Raw genomic sequence first — 25,000 nt, 5'->3', positions numbered from 1 at the left:
AGCGACCGGAGGAAACCCACGCGATGGCAGGGAGAACATGCAAACTCCACACAGAAACGCCAACTGAGCCGAGGCTCGAACCAGCGACCTTCTTGCTGTGAGGCGACAGCACTACCTACTGCGCCACTGCCTCGCCTATTATTATTATTATTATTAATATTCATTATTATTGTTGTTATTATTTATATTATTATTAATTAATATTATTATTAGTATTAATTATTATTATAATATTATTATTATTAGGGCGATGTAGTGGCGCAGTAGGTAGTGTTGTCACACAGCAAGAAGGTCGCTGGTTTGAGCCTCGGCTGGGTCAGTTGGCATTAATGTGTGGAGTTTGAATGTTCTCCCTGCGTTCGTGTGGGTTTCCTCCGGGTGCTCCGGTTTCCCCCACAGTCCAAAGACTTGTGGTACAGGTGAATTGGGTAGGCTAAATTGTCCGTAGTGTATGAGTGTAAATGAGTGTGTATGGATGTTTCCCAAAGATGGGTTGCAGCTGGAAGAGCATCCGCTGCGTCAAAACATGTACTGGATAAGTTGGAGGTTCATTCCGCTGTGGCGACCCCGGATTAATAAAGGGACTAAGCCGACAAGAAAATGAATGAATGAATTACTATTGTCATTATATTATTCATTATTTTTATTTTCCTTTTCTCTTTCTTCTTCTAATATTGAATAATTAATTTTCTATTATTCATAATAAAGTATATAGTGTATAACTATATATTAAAACTACATTGAAATGATGTCATAGTATATGCTGCTTATTAAAGTGGACAAGTTATACTGTTTTATTTAGGTGGATAACAGTGAAGCTAATAATGTGTGGCTCAGACAGATGTTCAATATGGTGTGAACTGCAGTAAACACACTTAAAATAGCAGAACAAGCTGAATGCAGAGAAACCTGCAGCATTATAAACCCCAGGATGAGCTGAGAGATTAATAAAGGGGAATTACAAAAGAAATCAGTTCATGTTGTAGGTGCACTTCTAAAAAATGCGGCATCGTTTTAGACCAGCCCTGGGTTGAATATGAAAAAGCCTAACCATGAGCTAAAAAGTGCAGTTTCAGTGTCACTAAAAACAATAACTCACCGTTGGGTTAAAACAACCCAGCATTTGATCATAGCAGACTCTTAGCAGTGGACAGATGTCATCATACCGTAGCGCACAATCTAATACTGTCATAATCTTATAATCCCGTGTGCTCTACTCTGACAGAAATGTGTGGAGCAGATATATATCCATTACAAATCCATTCGCTGATGTGTGATAAACGGCATCATTAAAACAGTTCCTGACTGAGTTTCTATAAGTCTACGAGTTGTTATAATTTGTATTTACTGTTTTATGAATTTTTAGTTGATGTAAAGTGTATTTACTTAGTGTAATGTGCTGAACAATCTTAATGGAACAAAAACTAAGCTAATACAATATTGACCTGCTTGTTTTTATGTGGTTAATGATTTTAAAAGAAAGCTAAATATTACATTAAAAATAACCTATTTATTAAATCAAATGAACCTATTATTTAAGTAAAAATAACCAATTATTGGGTAGAAAAAACAATCTAGTTGTGGGGTTAAAAATAATAACCCAATTACATGGGTTAATTTAACCCCTGATGTGTTCTGTCCTATATTTACCCAGCAGTAGGGTTAAAAACAACCCAATTTGGGTAGTATTTAACCCTGTGTTTTTTAGAGTGCAAAAGCATCACAAGACTATTAATAGCACGGACAAATTATTAACCCTATTATTTACCCGTTTTAATATTTTTTTTATTATATTTCACTCTTCTAGAGAAAGTCAATTTGTTTTCAGTCTGACTCGGGGGAAAATATTTAGTTATTTGTATTTTTAGCCTCCTTAAGTCATTATTTTTCGACTGGCACCATAAAACAACAGTTGTCCAATGACTTTAAGCTGATTATTAGTACGTGATATCTAGTTTAATATTACGTGCTGTCATCATGGCACGGATATCAGAAATCAGTTATTAGAAATGAGTTATTATGTTTAGAAATGCATTGTAAAAATCCTCTTTCTGTTAAACAGAAAATATACAGGAGGGCAAATAATGCTCAACCGTATGTGCTGTACAGGTCTAAAATGTTCTTGCTCTCTTAAGTAATGGTGTTTTTGCTGTCCTTTCTCTAGAGGCAGATCAGAAAACAGTGTGGCCCCAGAGGCAGACGTCATGTCAGGGGACAGTAGTCAGGGTGATCAAACCCAGCGCAATGGAGTTAAAAATCACAGGTATATATGTTCACTGTCATGTGACTGAGTTTTCCTCTTGTTTTAAACTTGCGTTCACTCTACTCTCATAACAAGCTTATATTTATGCATTATAGAATATTCATATCATTGCTGCTGCTGCTACCAAGATTAAATAATGCTTGTAGGTGTATTTAGGGACATTTACTTTTGAAAATAATAATATAATATATGATATGATATTATACAATACAATGATATGATGCATTATGATATATGATGATATTATACGATATTATATATGATATGATGCATTATGATATGATATAATATAGGATACAGTGATATGATGTGTTATGATATGATGTGGTACGATACAATATGATATATGATATGAAACTATACGATATGATACTATGATAGGATAATAAGAGATGATATGATACGATAATGTGATATGATACGATGTAATACTATGGTATAATATGATATAATACGATTTTGATTTAATGGTACGATACGATATGATACATTACAATGCAATATGATACGATGATGTGATGCAATACTATATATGGTACGATATGGTATGACACTATGATATACAATACGATGATATGATATGATGATGTGATATATGACACGATACTAAAATATGATATGAAACGTTACAATGATATGATACCATATGATACGATGATATATGATACAATACTATATGATACAATACTATATGATACCATATGATTCTATGATACGATGCAATGATATATGATATGATACGAAATGTTATGATGATATGATACCATATGATACAATGATATATGATATGATATGTTACGATACTATATACCATATAATTTTATGATTTGATATGATGATATATGATATGATAGGAAATGTTACAATGATATGATACCATATGATACACATTACAATACAGTACGATAAGATATGATACGTTGATGTGATGCGATAACATACTATGACATGATGCGATGATATGATACGATATGGTATGATGCTATGATGTATGTTACAATGATTTGAAACAACACTATAATATTATACGATACGATGATGTGATATACGATACTATAATATGATATGATGATATATGATACAATACGGTACTATATGATACCATATGATTCTATGATACGATACGATGATATATGATATGTTATGAAATGTTACAATGATATGATACCATATGATACGATAATATATGATGCAATGCGATTTGATACGATACTATAAGATACCATATGATTCTATGTTACGATACAATGATATATGATATGATACGAAATGTTATGATGATATGATACCATATGATATGATGAAAAATGATGCAATGCGATTTGATACGATACTATATGATACCATATGATTCTATGATATGATACGATGATATATGATATGATATATATGATGTGAAATGTTACAATGATATGATACCATATGATACCATGACATACGATTCAATATGGTACAATACTATGTGATACCATATGATTCTATGATACAATACAATGGTTTATGATATGAAATGTTACAATGATATATACCATATGATTCGATAGTATGTTACATTACGATATGATACAATATTAGACGATACCATATGATTCTAAGATACGATACGATGATGTATGATACGATATATGATATGATACGAAATTTTACAATGATATGATACGATGATACATGATACAATGCAATATGATACGATACTATATGATACCATATGATTCTGTTACGATACGATGATATATGATATGATACGAAATGTTACAATGATATGATACCATATGATACCATGACATACGATTCAATATGGTACAATACTATGTAATACCATATGATTCTATGATACAATGATATATGATACGATATTTGAAATGATGCGAAGAAATACGATACAATACGATATTATATGATACCATATAATTCTATGATACGATACAATGATTTATGATATGATATATGATGATATGAAATGTTACAATGATATATACCATATGATTCGATAATATATGTTACATTACGATATGATACGATATTAGACGATACCATTTGATTCTAAGATACGATACGATGATGTATGATACGATATATGATATGATACGAAATGTTACAATGATATGATACCATATGATACATGATACAATGCTATATGATACGATACTATATGATACCATATGATTCTGTTACGATACGATGATATATGATATGATACAAAATGTTACAATGATATGATACCATGACATACGATTCAATATGGTACAATACTATGTGATACCATATAATTCTGATACAATGATATATGATACAATATATGATATGATACGAAGATATACCATACAATATGATATGATACGATACTATATGATACCATATAATTGTATGATACTATGATATATGATACAAATTTTTTGTGTTTCTGTCCGGGAACAGGTCGGCTCTTCCGGCTGCCATGTTTTCAAGAAACAACATCAGTATGTGGAGCGTCCTCAAAAAATGCATTGGGATGGTGAGTCAAAGACAATTCACACACACAATATTAGTGTTTCTTCAACTTCAGGGACTTCAGTGCAGAAATATAACCCTAATCTGAAGACTATATAAATATTTCTTCAGTTTTGTTATTCTGACTAGTTTTTCTCCTCCTCACCTCTTCACAGGAGCTGTCCAAAATCACAATGCCGGTGATTTTTAATGAGCCTCTGAGTTTTCTTCAGAGATTGACTGAGTACATGGAGCACACGTACCTCATCCACAGAGCCAACGCTTCCCAAGACTCCATCCACAGAATGAAGGTAAACATATTTTTATTTTTTAGGCCATGGAACCCTTTGTGGATAGAAAAATAGAGCAGGAGCTGAAATAAGCAGAGCGTTGGACCTTAAGCAAGGCCTATTAATAAGTGTTTGGTGAAATTGTTGTATGTACAAAGTTTAGCATCAAGATGATACACAGAATTTCGTTTTACTTGCATATTTAATCGAGAGGGAGAATTTTAAATTCCAGCACAAGGAATATTGATTACAGCTTAGACCTGAATGAATCAATGGGCTTTGCATTTAAATGCCTTTAGCACACATTATGCATTATTGATAAAATGCATTGAAATGCTAATTATTTGTAATTTTATGGAAATTTAATACAAATAATTTTAGCTGTGAATAATAATTGCATTGGTGGATTTATCCTCATAACACATACAGGTGCACTTTGACCCACAATCAGTACATGCAGATTTCTTAAATAGTTATTTATAAACTTTTTGAAACTTTCATTCATATGTTTTACAGGTAACCTACAATAAAAAATACTATTTTTATATTTGAAATATTGTTTTAAAAACTGCATATTTTTTATGAATTTAATGAAAATTAGTATAACACTGTCGCAGAAACATAGTGACATTTAAAACAAGTTTAATCATTAAATTAATTTGTTATGGGGTTAACTTGTTAACAAAGGTTCGGCAGCAGGACCACACCTCACTTTGTCTTCTTATCCAATCACCTGCTCCCTAAAACTTATTTAAGGCAGACCAGCCCTCTAGCTCTGTTCTTCTCGTTCTCTCGAACCCTCCCTCCCTCACTATATTTCCTTGCTTCCCATTAACAATCCTTATAACCCTCTCCTCCCTCCTAGGTTGATTTGGGGGGTCCAATCACTCTACCAAAATATTACAGTGACAGTACCCCCACCCTGAGTATCTGGGCATGATCGTAGGATGCCCGATCAACCTGCCTACCTGTTCACCGTTCATCTGCTTACTTCCCTTCATCCCACTGTTCCCTTACCATCCCTAAAATAAAGTCTAGCTCAGTGTGACGTGATCCATGCTGGTGAATGTATATTTATTTATAAAGGCCATTAATAAGCAATTGCTAATCATATTTAATTCAGTTTACATTTTTTAAAATGTGATTCTTTTAGATGAAAGTTAAAATAAATAATAAAATTCAAAAATAATTTTAAAGAATATAGAGAAATATGCATTACAAGTGTAAAATTCATTAACAGTCTATTAGCAAAATATGAATGTAGATTGATAATTACTATTCCTAGAGCTTTAAAACTGACGTTCAGATTTGCTGGCTCTGCAGCCATAACAAAACAACATTCCCAGACGCGACTCTTCATGTGTCAGTAATGTGTGTGTGTGTGTGTGTTTTTTAGTGTGTCGCAGCGTTTGCAGTGTCCGCCGTGGCCTCACAGTGGGAAAGAACTGGAAAACCCTTCAATCCACTGCTGGGAGAAACATACGAGCTCGTCAGGTCAGAGATTCCATCAAATCTTCATCTATGAGTGACTGGAAATACGTGCACTAGCCCAGTGGTTCCCAACCTGGGGTCCGCGCCCCCCTAAGGGGGGCGCCAGAGTTCACAGGGGGGGCGCGGGAGAGGATAAGTATTGAAGTAGAAAAAGGCATAAAAATGCTCCACTATTATAAAGGGCTTTGCAATTAATCAAAAATCCTATTTAGATTTCTGTTTCAAATGATTATAAAAAAGCATTAATCGAGATAAATGATTATTGCATCATATTTTGCCACGTTCCAGCTGTACACATGTTGCTGCTCTTAAAAGCGCGAAAGAGCGCGTGCTTGTGTGTGTGTGCAGCACGATCACGCAAGCTGCGTCCCAAATCGCAAATACAAGCATTCAGATTAAAGTGCAGTTCAAAGGCTTAATTAGAGTAATAAGGCAAGTCATTATAACGGTAGTTTATTCTGCAGACAATCAAAAATATATATTGCTTAAGGGGGGTAATAATATTGACCTTAAATTGGTTTCAAAATATTTAAACCTGTTTTTATTCAAGCTAAAATAAAACAAATAGAAGAAAAAATATTATAGGAAATACTGTTAAAATTCCTTGCTCAGTTAAACTTAATTTGGGAAATATTTATAAAAAATAAAAAAAATCTCAGGAGCGCTAATAATTTTTTACTTTAACTGGCAATCGTTTTGAATAATCGTGATTACAATTATGACCAAAATAATCGGGATTATAATTTTTCCCAAAATCGAGCAATCCTACTATTATATATATATTTTTAAGTCCCAAACAAAAAAATCTAAACACATGCTTAAAATTCCAACATAATAGTGAAAATAATTAAAATAAATAACTTTAAATAATCATTTAAATCACGTAATCTGCTTGTCAACGTGTCGTAAAGGCAAAATCAAAACAAAAATGGCAGACAAACGTAAATGCAGTGATTCTTCAGAGGCGAAGAAAAAGATTAGACAGTATGACAAAGCCTACCTAAATTTTGGTTTTATTGAAGGCCAAGACAAGTTAAAACTGATTAATTAATATTTTCTATACGTATTATATATTATTATTACACACACACACACACACACACACACACACACACACACACACACACACATATATATACATATATATATATATATATATATATATATATATATATATATATATATATATACACACACATATATATATATATATAAATATATATAAATATATATATAAATATATATATATATATATATATATATATATATATATATATATATATATATATATATATATATATATATATATATATATACAGTACATATGTGTGTGTATGCGTGTGTATTTATATGGTGGGGGGGCTCCAATGTTTGTATATGTTCATTGGGGGGGCCCCAAAGAAAAAGGTTGGGAACCACTGCACTAGCCTACATTTTTGCAAAATGTAAAATACGTTGCTCCGGGTACATTTCCTTTCAGTTTAAGATGACAAATCCACAAGAGGGCGCTGTTTACGATTTTGCGAATCTGAAATACATTACGAAAAAAAGTAAACATACAGATATTTTCCAAACACTCTTATGATGGTTTATTACAAGCCAGGCTTATTAGAAGCATGTGCCTTAGCCTATATTTTTTGGTAAAACCTAAAATATGTTGCTCCGGGTACATGTCAACGCACATTTCAAATAACAAATCCACTAGAGGGCGCTGTCTACATTATTGCGAAACTGAAATGCGTTACATGGGGTATATTTTATTACACATTTCTAATAACAAATCCTCTAGAGGGCGCTGTCTACATTTTTGTGACTCTGAAATACGTTAATTGACGTACGTTTTATTACACATTTCTAATAACAAATCTGCTAGAGGGCGCTCTCTACATTTTTGAAGCAAACGTGTTACAGATATTTTCCTAACACTCATATGATGATGTATGAGGACCCAGGCATATATGCCTCAGCCTCCATTTTTGCGAAACCTGAAATACATTGCTTCGGGTACGTGTTGTGGGATGTTTCAGTTCACAAATCCACTAGAGGGCGCTGTGATGTCTACATACGTGCGAATCTGAAATACGTTACTTAGGGAGTGTTCCGTTGTAAGTTTCAGATGCACGTCCTTCTTGTAGACATTCAGAAGGCGGAGCGTACGGATCAGCTAGCGAAACACTTCGCTAAACTCTTCGCTAAACCCAACCGATAGTGTTTTCAGAAGCAAACAGAAGAGAAAAGTGCACTACCAGCACATAGTTTACCTTGATTTTACGTTGCGTTTATTTCCTTTGTGAAAGTGTGCTTCACCAGACTCAAACGTCCGAGCGTTCTGCGGCATAAATACAACACCGTACAAAGTGAGCTCATAGCTTATATGCCAGAAAAGTGTCCATATGAAGATAGATAGGGGATGCAAACGTGTTCATTACTAATCATAGACAGTGTTAAGATGTTTAGTGCTGTTTATTTGGTGTTGAGCAAAGAACTGCATGAAAATAATCCTGTATTCGTCAATAATATATCTCTGTAAATATTATTAGTGTGAAAAACACATGGGATGATGCAGTCATACTGCCCCCTAGTGTTCATTTCACCTCCAAACTGCAGTTAAAAGTGTGTTGAAGTGCGGTTTAAGTACGGGTGGTCCTGAGCGGTGTGTGTTTCCGTCCTCAGAGAGGATCTGGGCTTCAGATGGATCTCCGAGCAGGTCAGTCATCATCCACCCATCAGTGCCTTTCATGCCGAGGGCATAAAGAAGGACTTTATGTTTCACGGCTCCATTTATCCCAAACTCAAGTTCTGGGGAAAGAGTGTAGAAGCTGAACCGCGAGGGATCATCAGCCTGGAGCTGCCCGGGTGAGTCCTGTCCTGTTTGTGCACAAATGTGTGTATATTCAATTGAGGCGTTCCACATCACATGCTTTTACTAGCCCTCCTGTTCATTTCTTTCTCAAGCATTTCCCAAATGATGTTGAACAGATTTAGGAATTTTGCACAGTGTTTCCTCTAATATTTGTTCTTCTGGAGAAAGTCTGATTTGTTTTATTTCAGCTAAAAATAAAAGCAGTTTTTAATTGTTTTAAAGCGCCCCCTTCAGCAATATTAGTGTTGGATTGTCTCCAGAATAAACCACTGTTATACAATGACTAGCCTAATTAGCCTAACTTTACCCTAATTACCCTAGTGAAGCCTTTACATGTCACTTTAAGCTGAACACTAGTCAAACATCTAGTCTAATATTATGTGCTGTCATCATCTATCTGGTGTAAATAGAGTGCTATTGTGCCAGTTAAACGATTAAAAGCACAGTAAGGTATTAATAATCATCTACATTATTGACGTGTTTATCCACTTGTTAAGTGTGACGTCACGCGGAGTGGCTTCCGGGTCCAAGCGCTCTATTCAACTGAATGGGGAGACTCATGAAATGGTAATAATAAACGTTCACAAAGCCATTTAATACTTTCGAAAGTCACGATCGCAATATATATGTGCATGCCTAATATCCGATGGCCAGAAAGTGATTCATTGTTTTATAATTCACTTCGATTTTATATAAAATTAACTTTAATGTGTGACAGGAATAAAACGTGATCATAAACGAATGATTTCTCCACTCAAGTGAATGGCGGCTTGGACCCGGAAACAGTATTACATACGTCACAAACACGTCACCACTTAACAAGCGGATTGTTCCTGTGTTGTTTCTCAGGCACAGTGAGGCCTACACATGGACAAACCCCACCTGCTGCGTTCATAACATTATTATGGGACAACTGTGGATCGAGCAATACGGAAATGTGGAAATTATTAATCATAAGTAAGAGCAAGTATCAGCCTCTCATTTCATATTAAATGTGTATATACTACGGTAATTTAGAGTAAATACTACAGTGTTTTTGAAACCCACTGCGCTAAAGTACTTGAATGAATCTGTTGTGGTGATTCTACAGTTGCTATGGTAACACAACAACTATAGTAATCAATCTGTTGTGGTGTTTTTACAGTTGCCATGGTAACACAACAACTATAGTAGTTGATCTGTTCTGTTGATTATACAGTTGCTATGGTAACAACAACTATAGTAATCGATCTGTTGCGGTGTTTTTACAGTTGCTATGGTAACACAACTATAGTAGTTGATCTGTTCTGTTGATTATACAGTTGCTATGGTAACAACAACTATAGTAATCGATCTGTTGCGGTGTTTTTACAGTTGCTATGGTAACACAACAACTCTAGTAATTGATCTGTTGCGTTGATTCTACAGTTGCTATGGTAACACAACAACTATAGTAGTTGATCTGTTCTATATATTATACAGTTGCTATGGTAACAAAAACTATAGTAATCGGTCTGTTGCAGTGATTTTACAGTTACTATGGTAACAGAACAACTCTAGTAATTGATCTGTTGCGTTGATTCTACAGTTGCTATGGTAACAACATCTATAGTAATTGATTTGTTCTGTTGATTATACATTATTGCTATAATTACACAACTATTAATATAAACAACTGTAGTTTTCTACAACAACATGGTATAATATACTACAGTACATCACAGTTTACTGTAGTAAAAGTAATATAAAGTACAGTACAGTATTTTAGTAGTATATCTATTATTAATGCTACAGAATACTGGAGAATTCATTAGTAAAGAGTTGTAAATACTATAATATATACTCTGGTATACATCGTTCAAAACACTGTAATATTTACTATGAATTACTATAGTATTTTCATGTGGTAAACAGCTGTTGTTTCTCAACAGAACTGGAGAAAGATGCTGTTTGACCTTCAAGTCATGTGGCATCTTTGGAAAAGAGTTGCATAAAGTGGAAGGATACATACTTGATAAAAGGCATGAAAACAATTCAGAATTCCACATATATACTGTACCTATACCTGTATCTATCTATCTGTCTGTCTGTCTGTCTATCCACAATTAATTCTATTGTTCATAATCAGACTTGATATAATCAGTCTGCAGAAACACTTTGATTGACATTCTCCCTTTGTACGTGTCATCAGAGGAGGAAAGCCCCGCCCACTAGTGCCCATCTCTCCCTCATTAGCATGTCCAGCAGCCCTGAGTGAGAAGCAGCCGTCTGTCCGTTAAACATTAGAGTGTTATGAGCTGCTGGAGATAATGTCAGCATAGACTAAGAGGATTATAGATGTGGAGATTTAGATGAACAGCGACAAGAGCCACATAGACTGACAGAAGCATCAAGCACACACTCACACTGAAGCACACATGCACACCTGACCAGCACTGATTTCACAGCTAGTGCTGTTTTATATCTGCCACTTTGCTGATGCACAGGCATTAATAGCTCGATTATTAATAACTGGATTATTTTCTTTGTCTGTGCAGTAAGAAGAAGGTGTGTGCGCTCTATGGTAAATGGACCGAGTGTTTGTATTCTGTGGATCCAGCGGCCTTCGAGGCTCACAGAAAATCAGACGTGAAGCGACCAGAGAAGAGCAGCACGCCGGTGACGACCGCTCGCATCGCACTCGATATCACTTATCACATCACACATCGATTCAGGGTCAAAATTATTAGCCCTTCAGTAAAATGTGTAAAGTATTTTAAAAGTGCTGTTTAACAGTTATTTTTACAACATTACTAATTATGATCAGTGGTGTGAAGTAACTAATTAAGAATACTCAAACTACTGTAATTGAGTAGTTTTTCTCAGAAAATTATAAGAAGTTTTAAAATTGTGTACTTTACTTTTCCTTGAGTCCATTTTTAGTGCTGTATTGGTACTTTTACTCCACTACTTACCTTCAACCTGCAGTCACTGCTTTATTTCTTTCTTGTCCTTGGTGATTGGCTAACGTAGAGAAATCAGTCCTGTGATTCCGGTCTAATCAAATCGCACATAGAAAGTCAATCACATGATACTGAACAACATTAACACATGGGCGCTTTATAAATGCAGCAAACCTTTCAGAAGCGTTAAAAATGTCTAAGAAGATGTTCAAAATCTTTACACACGTTGACGCGCAGTCTTTTAATAGACTGGATGTCACTGATGAGAAAATAGATGTCGACTGAAAAACAACAACAAAAAAAAGGATGTTGCATGATGACTGAAATCACCAAACAGCCTCTTTAAACAATCATTAAATGGAAGGAATGAAAAATGGAAGGAAGGACCGAACGAAGGAAGGACTGAACTAATGAAGGAAGGAGGGACCAAATGAATGAAAGAAGGACTGAACAAACTAAGGAAGGAAGGAACAAACAAAGGACCTAATGAGGGAAGGGACAAAATCGTGAATGAGTGAACAAATGAAGGGAGGAATGAAGGAAGGACCAAAGGAATGAATAAAGGAAGGAAAGAGCAAGGGGCCTAATGAAGAAAGGATGAAAAATAAAAACGAACGAACGAACAAAAGACCAAATGAATGAAGTGAGAATTCAAGGAAGGACTGAACAAACTAAGAAGGGAACGAACAAATTAACAAAGGATCTAATAAAGGGAGGAACAAAAATATGAATGAGCGAACAAATGAAGGGAGGAACGATGGAAGGACCGAATGAAGGAACGAACAAATTAAAGATGAAGGACAGAACAAACAATGGAAGAAAGTTGGATGGAACAAATGAATATAGGAAGATTACTAAGTGCACTACAGAATGTTACGTTAACACAACCCTGCACAAACTGCATGTAAATGCAAAATGACTTTTTATGGCGTAATACTCACTACTCATTACTCTTGAGTACTTTTAAAAAGCTCTACTTTTACTCCTACTTTGAGTAATATTTACAACAGATTCTTTTACTCTACTGGCACTACATTTTTGTGCAAGTAATGGTACTTTTACCACTGATTATGATACATACAATGTTTTACTTAGTGCATGTGTTTGGACTGTGGGGGAAACCGGAGCACTCGAAGGAATCCCTAACCAACACGGGGAGAACATGCAAACTCCACACAGACATGCCAACTGTCCCAGACAGGGCTCGAATCAGCGACCTTCTTGCTGTGAGGCGATTGTGCTAATCACTGCGCCACCCATAAATACAATTTAAATGACGTAATTATTGATCACTAATTTATCATCCACTTGAAGCATCTTACAAACACTTGAGATTATTAATCTGTCTGGTGTGATGTGATGTTCAGAGCAGTCATGCGGAAGAGGAACCGGATGAAATGCCTCCTCCAGAAGCAGAGACGGTGCAGCTCATTCCTGGGAGTGAACTCATCTGGAGGATCTCACCACGACCAGACAACTCGGGCAAAGTAGGACCAATTCTGATCTCTTATTCTGATCTCGATTCATTATCAGTTTAGCATAATTTTAGGGACACGAGAGGAGCACAAGCAGCCGACAAGAATCAGTTTTATGAATGACACGTTAGAAGAGTAATGCAGTACAGTCACTCATTATTAGGAGACCACAGAAATCTGCATGTTTGAGTCATTGATCGATCTGGTTATTCATGTAAATCTGTGTATTTGTGCAGGATTTAGATTAATGTCAGTGATGTTATTGAACAATATGCAAATGTTTGAAGCAACGTTCACTCAGAGGTGGTTTCTTACATTTGTTTTAGAGCAGTAAGAACAGTAGCCACAGTAATATGTGCCTCATAATGATCAGTTTGTCTCTCTCTTTCTCTCTCTCTCAGTACTACGCTTTTACCACGTTTGCTCTGCAGTTGAATGAGTTGGATGTAGAGATGGAGAAAGTTCTTCCACCTACAGATTGTCGCCTGAGACCTGATATCAGAGCCTTGGAGAACGGCAACATTGGTACATCGTTCTCTTATCGTGTCTCAGAAGGGCATTTAGTAACATTCCGTTTTAATATTGTTAGCATGTTTTACCACATTCCTAGCCTTTAACTACATTGCTGGTATGCTTTAACAAATCGCTATGTTTAGGCACAGGGCTTACATGTATTTAGCATGCTTTTAAACTGCTAGAATGTTTCAGCACAAGGACTAACATGTTTTTATTAACATGTTTTAACACATTGCTAACATGATAGCATATCGTTAGCATGTATTTAACATGTTTTAAAACCTAGAAATGTGTTAAAGCATGCTAAATACATATTAGCACATGGCTAACATATATTTAACATGTTTTCACATTGCTAGAATGTTTCAGCACATTGTTATGTTTTAGTACAGGGCTAACGTGGTTTAACACATTCCTAACTTTTAAACATATTGCTAACATATTTTAGCATATCGTTAGCATGTTTTTAACTTTTTAAGTTTTTAAAACCTAGGAATGTGTTAACATGCTAGCAACTTTAAAACAAGCTAAATACATATTAGTACAGGGCTAACATGTTTAACATGTTTTAACACATTCCTAACTTAAACGCATTGCTAAAATATTTTAGCATTTATTCAACTTGTTTTAAAACATGCTATCAATTTGAAAAGATGCTAAATGCATATTAGCACATGGCTAACATATAATTAGCATGTTTTTATGTTGCTAGAATGTTTCAGCACATTGTTATGTTTTAGTTCAGGGCAATCATGGTTTAACATTCCTAACTTTTAAACATATTGCTAACATATTTTAGCATGTTGTTAGCATGTATTTAATATGTTTTAAAACCTAGGAATGTGTTAACACATGATAGCAATTTTAAAACATACTGAATACATGTTAGCACATGGCTAACACATATTTAGCATGTTTTTTACACCACTAGAAGGTTTCAGCACATTGTCATGTTAATAAAAACATGTTCGTCCTTTACTAAAACATGTTTAAACACATTCCTAACTTTTAAACCCATTGCTAACATATTTTACTATATTGTTAGCATGTATTTAACATGTTTTAAAACCTAGGAATGTGCTAAAACATGCTAGCAATTTTAAAACATGTTCTAAATACATATTAGCACATGGCTAATATATTTAACATTCTTTTATATTGATAGATTGATTCAGCACATAGGCATGTTTTCATACACTGCTAACATGTTTTAAAACATTCTTGGCTTTTTAACACATTGTTAGACACAGTTTAAGTACCAATTGTCACTAATAACTAGCATCGTATAACCTGCCTACTCTGCAAAATCCTACAACGCATATTGATTACGTTAACTTAATTGTTTTTACAAATGTGTAGTGATTGTTGGGGATTCTGCATTGCTCCTCTTTCTTCAGATATAGCCAGTGCAGAGAAAAACAGACTGGAGGAAAAACAACGAACAGCGCGAAAAGATCGCTCCAAATCCAACGAGGAATGGAAAATAAGGTTTGACGTGTTCATTAATACGCTACGAGAAAGCGAGAATGTGACTGATTTAGTTCTTATAAAGACAAAACTGAATATGCTAGCATTCATGATGTTAATGTTTTAACACGATGCTACATTAACACATGGCTAACATGTATTTAGCACATTGCTAACATGTTTTAACACATTCCTAGCTTTTTAACAAATTTATTTGAATGTTTCAGCCCATTATGTTTTAGCACGTTAAACAAGTATTTAGCATGTTTTAGCATATACTAGCCATGTGTGACAACAGCAACGTTTTAAATTTGCTGGCAGTAAACAGATATTTAAAATGTTCCTAGCTATTTAATTAGATTGTTTTACTTTGAACAAAATAAAAATAAATTGCTATCATGTTTTAACACATTCCTAGCTTTTTACCACGTTGTGTTTTAGTACATGGTTAACATGCATTTAGCATGTTTTTACATTTATAGAATGATTCAGCACAAAGCCATGTTTTCATACATAGCTAATGTTTAGCAATATGTTAAAAATGTAGATATATGTTAAAACATGCGTATAAGCTGTGTACAAAAACATGGCTTTGCCAATTATGTTTTAACACGGTTAAAATGCATTATGTTGCTAAAATGTTTAAGCACATTGCTATTTTAGTTTACAGCTAACATGTTTTAGCATGTTGTAATACATTCTAAGCTTTTTAACACATTTCTGTTTTTGCACATTGCTAACATGTTTAGCATCTTATAAATTTGCTGGCATGACATAACATGCGCTGTTTTATGACATGGCTAATGTATTTAACATGTTGTTACATTGCTAGAGCGTTTAGCACATTGCCATGTTTTAGTATGCCGTCAACATGTTTTTACCATGTTTTAACAAATTTAACAGATATTTAGCATGCTATAGCAAATGATTATGTTTTACCCCATGGCTAATGTGTTTAACATGTTTTAAATTTTCTGCCATGTTTACCACATTTGTTATGTTTTAGCACATGGCTAACATATAATTAGCATGCTTTATATTGCTAGAACATTTGAGCACATTGCCATGTTTATTGTAGATTTGTAGCATGTTTGAACACATTTCTAGCTTTTTTAACACACTGCTAGAATGTTTTAGCACAACGTTATGTTTTTAGCACATGGTTCACAGTAATTTAGCATGCTACAGCAAATTACTATGTTTTACCCCATGGCTAACACGTTTAGCATGCTTTAAGTTTGTTGGAATGTTTAAACACACTTGTTATGTTTTAGCATATGGCTAATGTATAATTAGCATGCTTTATATTGCTAGAACGTTTGAGCACAATGCCATGCTTTAGTACACAGTTAACATGTTTTACCACTTTCTTAGCATTTTAACACAATGTTATGTTTTTAGCACATGGTTAACCGGTATTTAGCATGCTATAGTAAATCATGTTTTAGCATATGGCTAATGTATAATTAGCATGGTTTATATTTGTAAGAACGTTTGAGCACATTGATGTTTTTTGTAGATTTTTAGCAAATTTCTAGTTTTTTTTTTTAAAGACACTGCTAGAATGTTTTAGCATGTTGCATGGTTAGCATGTATTTAGCATGCTACAGCAAGTTACTATGTTTTACCCCATGGCTAACGTGTTTAGCATGTTTTACATAGAAGATTTAAGTACTTTGCCATGTGTCACACAGCTAACATGTTTCAACACATTCCTAGCTTGTTAACACATTGCTAACACGTTTTAGCATATTGCTAACATGTTCCTATCAGCGTTTAAGGCTTTGCCAGTTTAAGACTGTTAATCTAACATCTCTAATGTTTTTGTGTTGCTCAGGAATTTTTTTTAAAGAAACAGTTCTGTCAGCCTGTGTTTCTGTATAGAAACAGTAGTGAGGTTTATCAAGCACTGATTTGCATGTTAATGTTGACCTGCAGGTGGTTTCATCAGGGCTCGAACCCTCACACCGGAGCTCCAGACTGGCTCTACAATGACAACTACTGGAGCAGGAACTACTCGCAACTGCCCGACATTTACTGACCACTAATGAGGGAACGAGCTGGTTTAATAGCGTAATAATATAATAACGCCATGCATCGGACGACATTCGAGTTAATAAAATTTCCAATACGCTGCTGAACTGTGATCATGAGGACAGAGAATGATTTAAATAGATTTTAGTTTATAGGGGGAGAGAATGACTTATATAATGGATGAAACGACTATTCTGAACATGAATGATGTAAACTTTTAATCGTGACTCTTTAAATAGGTTGAACTTGAATGATGAAATGTTTTGGAAGGACTCAGCATCCGCCTGTGTTTGATGGATGCTGCTCTTGCATTTATATTATCAAGTTCAGTAGTTTTGACATCAGATTTGTTGAATTATTTTTAGTCTGAATATGAAAATGGGCCCTTTGTTTTTTGTTTATATTGCGTTAAACTTCTGTTGTGCACGGAAAATGTCATATTACACACGTTATTTAATCCATCTAATACTTTTTATTGTTGCTAAATAAAATCATTATGAAACTTTGTGTGTGTGTGTGTGTGTGTGTGTGTGTCACTTTATCAGGTACACCTTACTAGCACCGGCTTGGACCCCTTTTGCCTTCGAAACTGCCTTCATCCTTCGTGGCAGAGATTCAACAAGCTACTGGAAATATTCCTCAGAGATTTTGCTCCATATTGTCATGATAGCATCATTGTCCAGTTTTGGTGAGTCTGTGTGAATTGTAGCCTCAGTTTCCTGTTCTTAGCTGACAGGAGCGGCACCCGGTGTGCTCTTCTGCTGCTGTAGCCCATCCGCCTCAAGGTTGGACGTGTTGTGTGTTCAGAGATGCTCTTCTGCAGAGCTCGGTTGTAACGAGTGCTTATTTGAGTTACTGTTGCCTTTCTATCAGCTGGAACCAGTCTGGCCATTCTCCTCTGACCTCTGGCATCAACAAGGCATTTGCGCCCACAGAACTGCCGCTCACTGGATATTTCCTCTTTGTCGGAGCATTCTCTGTAAACCCTAGAGATGGTTGTGCGTGAAAATCCCAGTAGATCAGCAGTTTCTGAAATACTCAGAGCAGCCCGTCTGGCAGCAACAATCATGTCACGTTCAAAATCACTTAAATCCCCTTTCTTCCCCATTCTGATGCTCACTTTGAACTGCAGCAGATTCTCTTGACCATGTCTACATGCCTAAATGCAGTGAGCTGCTGCCATGTGATTGGCTGATTAGAAATTTGCATTAATGAGCAGTTGGACAGGCATACCTAATAAAGTGGCCGGTGAGTGTAATTCACCCCTGTATCCTATAAAATCATTAATGTTAATAACCAGACACACAATATTAAAGAGATGTTGGACAGTTATTATTTTATTACCGTATTGTGTGGTTTTTAAAAGCGGTGTGGGGTATAACATCTGTTGTGCATATGTCCGTTTCACCTTCATCTTTTAATATGTCGATCTACACAGAAGTTCAGCAAGCGTCCGGTCCTGAACCCGCATGATTTTTTGGGGGAGGGGGGATGAACTCCAGCAGTAAAGCCTCCGGGATTTGGGACGCTCTCCTCAATGGCAGTTTCGGGGTGTTTTCTGTAGCGACTCCATCACAAGTATCCCTCTTTGCGAAACTGTTCCTGCAAGATATCTCTATACTCATCGAAACCTCCGTCTATACGGTGGACCCGACCAGCTTCACACACCCACAGCTCTTTACAGACCATCCGGATGAGGCGCTCGTCGTGGGACACCAGAACCACACCACCCTACACACACACACACAGATATCAAACACTTTATACTCACTGCACACTATAAACTTCATTCATGTTCACACAGACAGCTGAAGTCAGAGTCAACAGAGAGCACATTTCTAATCATAATAGTTTTAATAACTCATCTCTAATAACTGATTGATGTTCTCTTTGTCATGATGACAGCACAAAATATTATACCAGATATTCTTCAAGACACTTCTGTACAGCTTAAAGTGACATGTAAAGGCTTCACTAGGGTAATTAGGGTAAAGTTAGAGTAATCAGGCAAGTTATTGTATAATGATTGTTTGTTCTGGAGACAATCCAAAACTAATATTGCTTAATGGGGCGAATAATATTGACCTTCAAATGGGTTTAAAACAATTAAGAACTGCTTTTATTCTAGCCGAAATAAAACAAACAAGACTTTCTCCAGAAGAAGAAATATTATAGGAAATACTGTGAAAAATTCCTGAATCTGTTCAACATCATTAGGGAAATTTTTGAGATTTAAATATTCAAATAATTCAGACTTTAACTTTATATACACTATAACTGCAAGTTAACTAAAAGCTATTAATACTAGTTAATTAGTTATTAGTAACTAACAGTTATGATAACAAACAACCTTTTTATTGTTGAGGCACGCCTCCCACCAGTGCCGATATACAGCCATATCGCACTGCTACGAGTGTGATATTGCTCATATATAGCGAGCAATATATAGCGTGTGTGTATATATGTGTGTGTGTATGTATATATATATATATACACACACACATACACACACATATATATACACACACGCATATATACAGTTGAATTATTAGCCCCCCTTTAAATTTTTTGCTCTTTTTTATATATTTCCTAAATGATGTTGTGCAGATTCACAGTGTGTCTGATAATATTTGTTCTTCTGGAGAAAGTCTTATTTGTTTTATTTAGGCTAGAATGAAAGCAGTTCTTAATTTTTAAAAAAATATTTTAGGGACAAAATTATTAGCCCTTTTAAGCTATTTTTTACCGATAGTCTCCAGAACAAACCATCGATATACAATGACTTGACTAATTATCCTAACCTGCCTAATTAACCTAGTGAAGCCTTTAAATGTGACTTTAAGCTGAACACTAGTGTCTTGAAGAATATCTAGTCTAATATTATTTACTGTCATCTTGACAAAGAGAAAATAAATCAGTTATTAGAGATGAGTTATTAAAACTATTATGATTAGAAATGTGTTGAACAAATCTCTCCATTAAACAGAAATTGGGGAAAAATTAAACTGGGGGGGGAATAATACTGATATCAACTGTATATATATATAAATAAGCTGAGTCTGAGAGTTTTATTTATTTGATAGTTTATTTCACATTTATTGTTTGTAAAGGCTAAATACAAAGAAAAAGTTGCCTTTTTTTGTACTGTTTTTATAAAAAAATAAATAAAAAAACAAGTTATAAGAGCCTGGAGGTATTATAGACTTTGCAAATTCAGATTGCAGGCATTTGTAGCTACACACATCTATTGTGTGCGTTCTAAGCAGTTTTTTTCTTGTCTTTTTAATATTTTCCATATCGATATCAGAATCTTATCGACCGAAATTAAGAAATATATTGTGATATAATTTTTTGCCATATCGTCCAGCCCTAACTAAAATATTCCATACCAAGTGTGAAGCAGACCGGTTAGTTTAACCTGCATGAATCGCAGTGCGCTTGCACTGGAAACAACCCTAAGCTTATTGGCATTGTGTCAAAGGCGCGCGCTTAGCACAATAATGATGTGGCATTATAATAAAACTATAGCTACCGCACATCATTATTCACAAAACTTTTGATCTTACCACTAATAGTTCTGCTAGACAGCAGGAACGGTTGTGTTTTACCTTGAATTTGTTGAGTGCTTTTGCCAAGGCCTCGATGGTCTCCATGTCCAGATGATTGGTCGGTTCATCCAGAATGTAGAAGTTGGGGCTAGAAATGAGACGAAAGCGAGGATGTAAATGTGACCTATATGACGGTTTAATTAGATGTGCATTAGACTGAGCGAATGGTTGTGGCTATTGTACTCTGTAGCTAAATTCTTCATATTTACCATTTTAAATAGTTTATATTTGTTCTTATTTTGTTTGTTTGACTTTATTAATCTCCAAAGGGAAATTCCCATGTCACAGCAGAGCTCTCTACACTAAAAATAGATAAATAAGTTACACATATATAGAAAATAGCGCTGTCAAAATTAGTGCGTTAACGCATGCGATTAATTTTAAATAATTAACACGTTAAAAAAATTACGCAATTAACGCAGTTCAGGTTTTTTTACTTCCTGTTTTGGTAGACGCGTGTTCAACATGCAATAAATGTGGATAAGACCAAGGAAGCACTTTTTGAAGGCAAGTTTCAGTATAAAACAATTAGTTGCATCACAAGCTCTCCAGAGTTTCATGCAATTTCGGGTGTTTCATTTTTAACATTCGACAACTGTTGTAAGTTGATACCGCATGGCGAACAGAAAGAAAATCCTCCGCATTTCGTGACTCGGTGTTCCTTTAAGGTAAGGTCCTTTTAAGGCTACACGGTAGAATTTTAATAAGAGTATTATCTTAATCATATTAAAATCGGAGTATTGGTGTCTTATATAAATGTACTCAGAACGTCTCTGGTGAAGTCGCGAGCTGTCAAAGACAGGGCATTACTCTGCCTTTCAGCATGAGCCCTCCAAGTTTAGCGTGTTTCCTCATTAAACGCAACGAAAGTGTATGCTTCGCGTTGTTGTGTCAGAATCCTTGTGAAATACAGTAATACTTTAGGACGCTTAGTTTAAGCAAATTTAATGAACGTGATCATGCGTGTTGAATATGAGGGAAGACGCTCCAGTATGGAAGGCCGTTGGGGCCAAAACGTCTGCAGCGAGTTGTGTGTATGTCTGTCTGTGTGTCTGTGTCAGGGGTGGAGTGAGCGACGTATCTGAGTAGGGGTGAGAGGGGTGTGCAATGTATTTAACGACCGGGTTGCGAGAAATTATCATTCATTTGCGGGCATCCGGGAGTCTCTGTGCACTTGCGGGATACTCCTAGTCTTAGCAACTGGATGAATGTAAAGGAAAATTGTTTCTACTCTATAATTAATGTTCTCAACTCACAGCAATAAAACTTTACAGTGAGTGCAACAGTTTGTATTCTATAGTTTATTATTATAATTTTTCATTTTCCATATCTGCAATTCCTGTATTTTGGCATTTTTTGCAGTCCACTTAGAATCCAACATGGAAATCAATGTTTTCTTTATTGGCATTGATTGTTTTGAAATTTAAATGTCATTAACATGCCTGTGTTTTAATTCCTGTAATAAATATGGCTGTCAAGCCAGGATCTTGATGGTTTATTGTGGTATGTTGTTTACATGAAGAAATCTGTGTTACAAGTTAAACAAAAATTCTATTAAACAATTATATTTTGAATTTTAATTCTAATAAACAATTATATTTTGAATTTTATTTCTAATAAACAATTATATTTTGAATTTTAATTGTAATAAACAATTATATTTTGAAATTTAATTCTAATAAACAATTATATTTTGAATTTTAATTCTAATAAACAATTATATTTTTAATTTTAATTCTAATAAACAATTATATTTTGAATTTTAAATTTTTTTGTCTTGCGTTTACATTAATTTTACATTTAAATAGCCAAAATTACAAGTTTCAGTATTTTAAATGTGATTAATGGCGATTAATTTTTTTAAAAAGGTGCGATTAATTAGTTACATTTTTTTAATCGATTGACAGCACTAATATAAAACAATAATAAAATTATATTACATTTGTACCATACAGGTAAGTGTATAAACCCTGCTGTTTACATGTGTGTATTACCAGGGCATGGTCATCTGAGCGAAAGCCACGCGGCTCTTCTGTCCTCCTGATAAACTGGCCACCGGCCGCGTGGCTAATTCTCCAGTGATGCCGTATCTGCCCAGCTGATGGCGATACTCCTCCTCCGTCTCACCTGAACACACACAAGTACATAAACACACACAAACGCACATGCACTAAAAACATTCAAGTAGGATGTACTGGATGAAACTATATTAATAATAATGATACCCCAAATTTCTCCTGGTTTGTCTTTGGGGTGAACTGTCACTTATAATAAGTGTTGACTTGAGTATTGAAGACTTCTGCATGTATATGGTCTGAATGACTGTAATGTCCTCTGATATCCTCATTAATAAACACTCCAGCATCAGAAGTCTCTCAGCAGGGCTCGTGCATGTACTAATGATGATGATCTCTGAGGAGACAGTACCTGGAAATCTCTTGAGCAGCAGCTCTATGGAGCAGACGTTCAGGTCCAGCTGATCCACGTGATGCTGGCTGAAATAACCGATCTTCAGCTTTCTGTGGGAGACGACACAGGAGAGAGTCTGCTTGTGTTTAAATGTGCATTTTTTATGCCTAGTAATCTCAACGGAAACATGAAGAGAGGGTGGGATATAGCCCCTCCCCTTTTTTAAAACAACCAATGGCGTTTAGTTTTGCTCACAGCTCTGCCAGAGAGTGGTTGAGCTCAAGCACATCAAATAAAAAGAAATTAAAAGAAGGGGCGGGGCACATCAGAGGCTAGAGAGCGTTTGATTGGTCAGAGGATTTGATGAGAAACTGAATTATGAGGTGACGGCAAAATAAATGTTGATCTATTTAGGTTCCATTGTGTTGAACTATTCATCCATCTTTACTCCTGTTGACCTATATATTCATCCATCCTTCTGTTGACATCCATCCATCCATCCATCCATCCATCCATATTTCTGTTGACCTATCTATTCATTCATCCATTCATCCATATTTCTGTTGACCTATCTATTCATTCATCCATCCATCCATCCATCCATCCATCCATATTTCTGTTGACCTATCTATTCATTCATCCATTCATCCATATTTCTGTTGACCTATCGATTCATTCATCCATCCATCCATCCATCCATATTTCTGTTGACCTATCTATTCATTCATCCATTCATCCATATTTCTGTTGACCTATCGATTCATTCATCCATCCATCCATCCATCCATCCATATTTCTGTTGACCTATATATTCATCCATCCTTCTGTTGACATCCATCCATCCATATTTCTGTTGACCTATCTATTCATTCATCCATTCATTCTTCCATCCATCATTCTGTTGACATCCATCCATCCATATTTATGTTGACCTATCGATTTATCCATCCATCCACCATTCATCCATTTATCTATCCATCCATCCCTCCTTCTATTTTATTTCTGTTGACCTATCTATCCATCCATCCACCCATCCATCTATCCTTATTTCTGTTGAGCTATCTTCCATCATCCATCCATTTTTATTTCTGCTGATCTATCTATAAATCCATCCATCTTAATTTCTGTTAACTTTTCCATCCATCCATCCATTCATCTATCTATTTTTATTTCTGTTGACCTATCCATCCATCC

General features: G+C 35.2%; 2 protein-coding genes across 14 annotated transcripts in view; one reads left to right on the top strand and one right to left on the bottom strand.

Annotated features, from left to right (window-relative positions):
• LOC100331149 (oxysterol-binding protein-related protein 1) overlaps positions 1–18,296 on the top strand; it is a 66,277-nt gene extending 47,981 nt beyond the window's left edge. For 12 of the 13 annotated variants that reach the window (XM_073922249.1, XM_073922236.1, XM_002667472.7 and 9 more), the window contains 12 exons: positions 2,165–2,263; positions 4,682–4,757; positions 4,909–5,043; positions 6,419–6,516; positions 9,187–9,369; positions 10,226–10,333; positions 11,287–11,376; positions 11,893–12,013; positions 13,665–13,784; positions 14,174–14,297; positions 15,686–15,776; positions 17,694–18,296. In XM_073922249.1, the coding sequence (XP_073778350.1) occupies positions 2,205–2,263; positions 4,682–4,757; positions 4,909–5,043; positions 6,419–6,516; positions 9,187–9,369; positions 10,226–10,333; positions 11,287–11,376; positions 11,893–12,013; positions 13,665–13,784; positions 14,174–14,297; positions 15,686–15,776; positions 17,694–17,796 (1,308 nt within the window). In that variant the 5' untranslated portion in view covers positions 2,165–2,204 and the 3' untranslated portion in view covers positions 17,797–18,296. The remainder of the gene's footprint in view (positions 1–2,164; positions 2,264–4,681; positions 4,758–4,908; positions 5,044–6,418; positions 6,517–9,186; positions 9,370–10,225; positions 10,334–11,286; positions 11,377–11,892; positions 12,014–13,664; positions 13,785–14,173; positions 14,298–15,685; positions 15,777–17,693) is intronic. The other variant, XM_073922266.1, reaches the window with a different exon arrangement.
• Positions 18,297–19,108: 812 nt separating this feature from the next.
• The window catches only part of abcf3 (ATP-binding cassette, sub-family F (GCN20), member 3), a 24,386-nt gene continuing 18,494 nt past the window's right edge, over positions 19,109–25,000 (bottom strand). Inside the window, exons 18-21 of the mRNA XM_073922201.1 lie at positions 23,825–23,916; positions 23,392–23,524; positions 21,398–21,485; positions 19,109–19,520 (exon numbers count right to left, since the gene is read on the bottom strand). Of these exons, the coding sequence (XP_073778302.1) occupies positions 19,362–19,520; positions 21,398–21,485; positions 23,392–23,524; positions 23,825–23,916 (472 nt within the window). The 3' untranslated portion in view covers positions 19,109–19,361. The remainder of the gene's footprint in view (positions 19,521–21,397; positions 21,486–23,391; positions 23,525–23,824; positions 23,917–25,000) is intronic.

The sequence above is a fragment of the Danio rerio genome, chromosome 2 (genome assembly GCF_049306965.1).
Source record: "Danio rerio strain Tuebingen ecotype United States chromosome 2, GRCz12tu, whole genome shotgun sequence".
NCBI classification, from domain to species: Eukaryota; Metazoa; Chordata; class Actinopteri; order Cypriniformes; family Danionidae; genus Danio; species Danio rerio.
The sequence above is the reverse complement of the archived record's forward strand: the minus strand, read 5'-3'. Positions and strand labels throughout refer to the sequence as shown.